This window comes from Lolium perenne, chromosome 7 (assembly GCF_019359855.2).
Source record: "Lolium perenne isolate Kyuss_39 chromosome 7, Kyuss_2.0, whole genome shotgun sequence".
Taxonomy (NCBI): domain Eukaryota; kingdom Viridiplantae; phylum Streptophyta; class Magnoliopsida; order Poales; family Poaceae; genus Lolium; species Lolium perenne.
Window position 1 is genome coordinate 149,461,443 of NC_067250.2, and position 3,494 is coordinate 149,464,936.

The 3,494-nt window shown below is 43.8% G+C and overlaps 1 protein-coding gene across 1 annotated transcript; it reads right to left on the reverse strand.

Annotated features, from left to right (window-relative positions):
- Positions 1–255: 255 nt before the first annotated feature.
- On the reverse strand, positions 256–2,817 carry LOC127300875 (ras-related protein RABA1f). The gene is made up of 2 exons (XM_051331069.2): positions 2,359–2,817; positions 256–1,056 (listed from the first exon to the last, which is right to left on the reverse strand). Exons 1-2 carry the CDS (start codon positions 2,574–2,576, stop codon positions 624–626), a joined length of 651 nt encoding a protein of 216 aa, XP_051187029.1. The 5' UTR covers positions 2,577–2,817; the 3' UTR covers positions 256–623.
- Positions 2,818–3,494: the final 677 nt, after the last annotated feature.

Here is a 3,494-nt window from a genome sequence, read left to right on the forward strand (position 1 = left end):
GAATGTATGATGCAATTTTTCCTAATTATTTGGGCATGTATGATACAATCAACACAAAAGTCAATAACAATATGATACCACAAAAATATAGTGGATAAACCACAACAATGAATAATTATATCACAACAGTACTATTGACAGATCCAATAGATAAGGCAGAAACCAATGTAACCAAGTTAAATGTGGTAAACAAGTATCCGTGAGCTCGGCTCATTTAACTCGAACTCAATATTCATCCATAAGATTTACAAGATGTTAAACTGTGAATAGAGAACTCGTGAATAATCATACAAATCAACAACAAGACAGCAGTTTCTCTCGAAACGAAAGAAATAAAAAAAGATTGAAACATTCAGATACACACATTTAATAGGGTATGTTACATAATCAATTGTGAAAGGAATTCCTGGCATCGAATATGCAACAAGAATGCAAGAACCAGAATACCATGATAGCCTCCAAAAAATGGCTGCCCATTTAATGTTACTGTTAGTGTTTTATCTTTTCTAGCCCTGGGATAAATATGGGCCTCCGAAAGTGTGCCCATGACATTCTCTTGTTTCCACAGGTACCCAGCATATGAGCAGTCAAGGGCTTGGTACACTTTTCACAGTCAATACGGATTAAGATGAACAGCATCCAGCCTTCTTTACGGCGGAGACATCGTCTTTTGACCCGACGTTGATGGTCTGCCCTCGTGGTGGAGCAGCAGGGTCGTCGCCGATGTCAAGGGCTTTCTTACTGACCACTCGGTAAATCTGCGTTAGCACCTCAGTAAAGGCGTCCTCTACATTCATGGCCTCCAAGGCAGAGGTTTCCATGAAAAAGGTGTACCCGCTCTCCGCAAATGCCTTGGCATCCTCCACAGAGACCGCCCGCAAGTGTCGCAGGTCGGCCTTGTTGCCAACGAGCATGATCACAATATTGGCATCGGTATGGTCCTTGAGCTCCTTCAGCCACCTCTCAACGTTCTCGAAGGTCACATGCCGTGTCACGTCATACACAACAAGCGCGCCAACAGCTCCTCTGTAATATGCACTTGTAATTGCACGGTACCTGCAGCGGGATCGCGCAGAGATTCTATGTTATGCAATGGAAATGTTAGCAATGGTGCAAAATACTATATTATTATGTACTTAAGCTTTCATAAGCAAGAAAGTATGTTCTTTTAATAATTAAAGATAATATTATTCAACGTGGTGGTGATGAGATGCCACATTTAGTTCAAAACATCATGCCTTAGCAATAGCAGAAATTAGATAAAACCAATAATTCGAAGGGCAAGAACTTCAATATAGGAAAAGGTACAACAATCCCTAGCAAAAAAAGGGTAAAAAAAGCTATGTCTATTTTTTGTATATTGATAAATATCAGGTGCCAAAATTAGCAATTGATTGAGGGGCCATCATTGAAGGAAAAGAAAAGGTGAAGAACACTCTTTTGTGCCCTAAAATAGTAAGTGTTTAATATGGATGCGAAATGAGGATTCAGATAAGTTCAATAAAGCAAGAATTAGCTTGTAGATATATATATAATATATGGCCATAAAAGCAAGAATTTCCTTGGGGCGGTTAGCGATTAATTATAATATAATTAACTTGAAGCATTGGAATGCATTGACATTTACGTTTCAAGCAACAGGAGATGCTCATTACTCTTTTATGTTCTTATTAAACGTCCACAGGTGTTACAACCCAGCCTATGTGCAATAATCTTCTCATTTGATGGCAGTGCAAGTTACTAGGATGCAAATCAAGCAGCGCATGTAGGTAAAATTGGCACACTGAGCTGAAAGGTTATTCAGGAAGCAAGCTAGGAACGGAACAAAGTACACATCACATGCCCAACTATTAAATCAACGAGTTTAAGCACAGGCCTCACACAAGCCTGTGGTATGTCTAACAGGTCTATCACCCAAATAAATGCAATGCGACTCATTATACATATTGAATTGCAGAAACAAAACGACGATGGAATTGCCACAGATCAGACCTAACCATCCGACCTAATGTTGCAACGCTGATGCACAGAGAGCAATACTGGGCGACCTGAAACTTGTACGATGGAATGAACATGTACATTGTCCCAAACCAATTGACAGTAGGCATACCGCACTACCTGAAGAATCCTACAAATACCAAACAACTGTCCTCACATAGCGGTAAACTCTGCATTCCCGAAAGGCCAAAAACACCCTCTAGCTGCGCGCAAAACGCAAGTGATTCATCATAACCACGAAAAGAACGGGGAAACCACCCTCTGGCCGTGCTCAAGCATTAGCGCCTGGGGAGATCAAGGGTCAAAGGAAAATGCAAATGATTCTTCATAGGCACGAAAAGAGAAGGGGGGAAACCGTACCTCTCTTGGCCGGCGGTGTCCCAGATCTGCGCCTTGACGACCTTGTCGTCGACCCTGATGCTCCTTGTCGCGAACTCGACCCCGATGGTGGACTTGGACTCGAGGCTGAACTCGTTGCGCGTGAACCGCGTGAGGAGGTTGGATTTCCCGACGCCCGAGTCGCCGATGAGCACCACCTTGAAGAGGTAGTCGTAGTCGTCGTCCGCCCGGTACGCCATTCTTCGGTTTCCCCGCGGCGGTCACGTACGTGCCGTCCCCCCGGCCGTTGTCGATCCTCGCAGATTTGGTTGATCTGCCGCCGTTCCCGCCAAAGGGAGGTTGGGCGGAGTGGCTGGGGTCGCGGCCGTCGGCGGCGCGCGCTTATCGGGGTTCCAGCGGGAGGGAAAGGGCTGGCATGAGGAGGAGAAAGTTTTGGAATGCAGGAAGGACGGTTAGAGGAGGCTCGCTCAACAAAGGGGCAATAGGAAGGGAAGGGAGGAACCAACGAACGTCGCCGACACGTCATCACGTATGTATACCTTCCTGGCATTGAAAAATGCAGAAATAGGAAGAGAAGATTGTTACACGAGAAAAAAAAAACTACACCGATGGTCATCTCAGGCTCTCAGCACGCTGACTATAAAAGAGAGGTTAGACTGAATGTTTAAATTCATACGAAATTGAGGCAAATCCATAGGAATTCGATACAACCCCTCTGATATAAAGGCAATACATAGCGAGAAAAACTAAAATCAAAATACTGCAAATGTCCTATGAAAATTTTACAATCCAAAGAGGTTATAGGATTTATTAGACTTAACAAGGCTACATATAAGTCCACTTGGTGACACATCCAACTACTTTTTTTTTTTAGATAAAGGGAATATATTAATATCAGAAGATACCAATTACACCCAGCCTCTGTAACAACGCCCCGCCCTAGTGGCAGTACGGATGCACACAGCCAAAAAAGAGTAAATAAAACTAAGAAATAAAACTCCCGCTATAGCCTTCTAGGCCTAGCAACAACAATACAGCCACCACCATGATAACACCTGAAGTACAGACTCTCCAAAAGCGACGCCTCCAAGAAGGAAACAGTGCACCAGCGCCGTCGTCGCCCGACCAGAGGTCTTAGGTTTTCACCTTGAAGATAG

Excerpts from the sequence above, each read along its gene's own strand:
- LOC127300875 (XM_051331069.2), bottom strand. The coding sequence starts at position 2,576 with ATGGCGTACCGGGCGGACGACGACTACGACTACCTCTTCAAGGTGGTG. Across the intron at positions 1,057-2,358 it reads GACACCGCCGGCCAAGAGAG|GTACCGTGCAATTACAAGTG; the intron begins GTACGGTTTCCC and ends ATCCCGCTGCAG.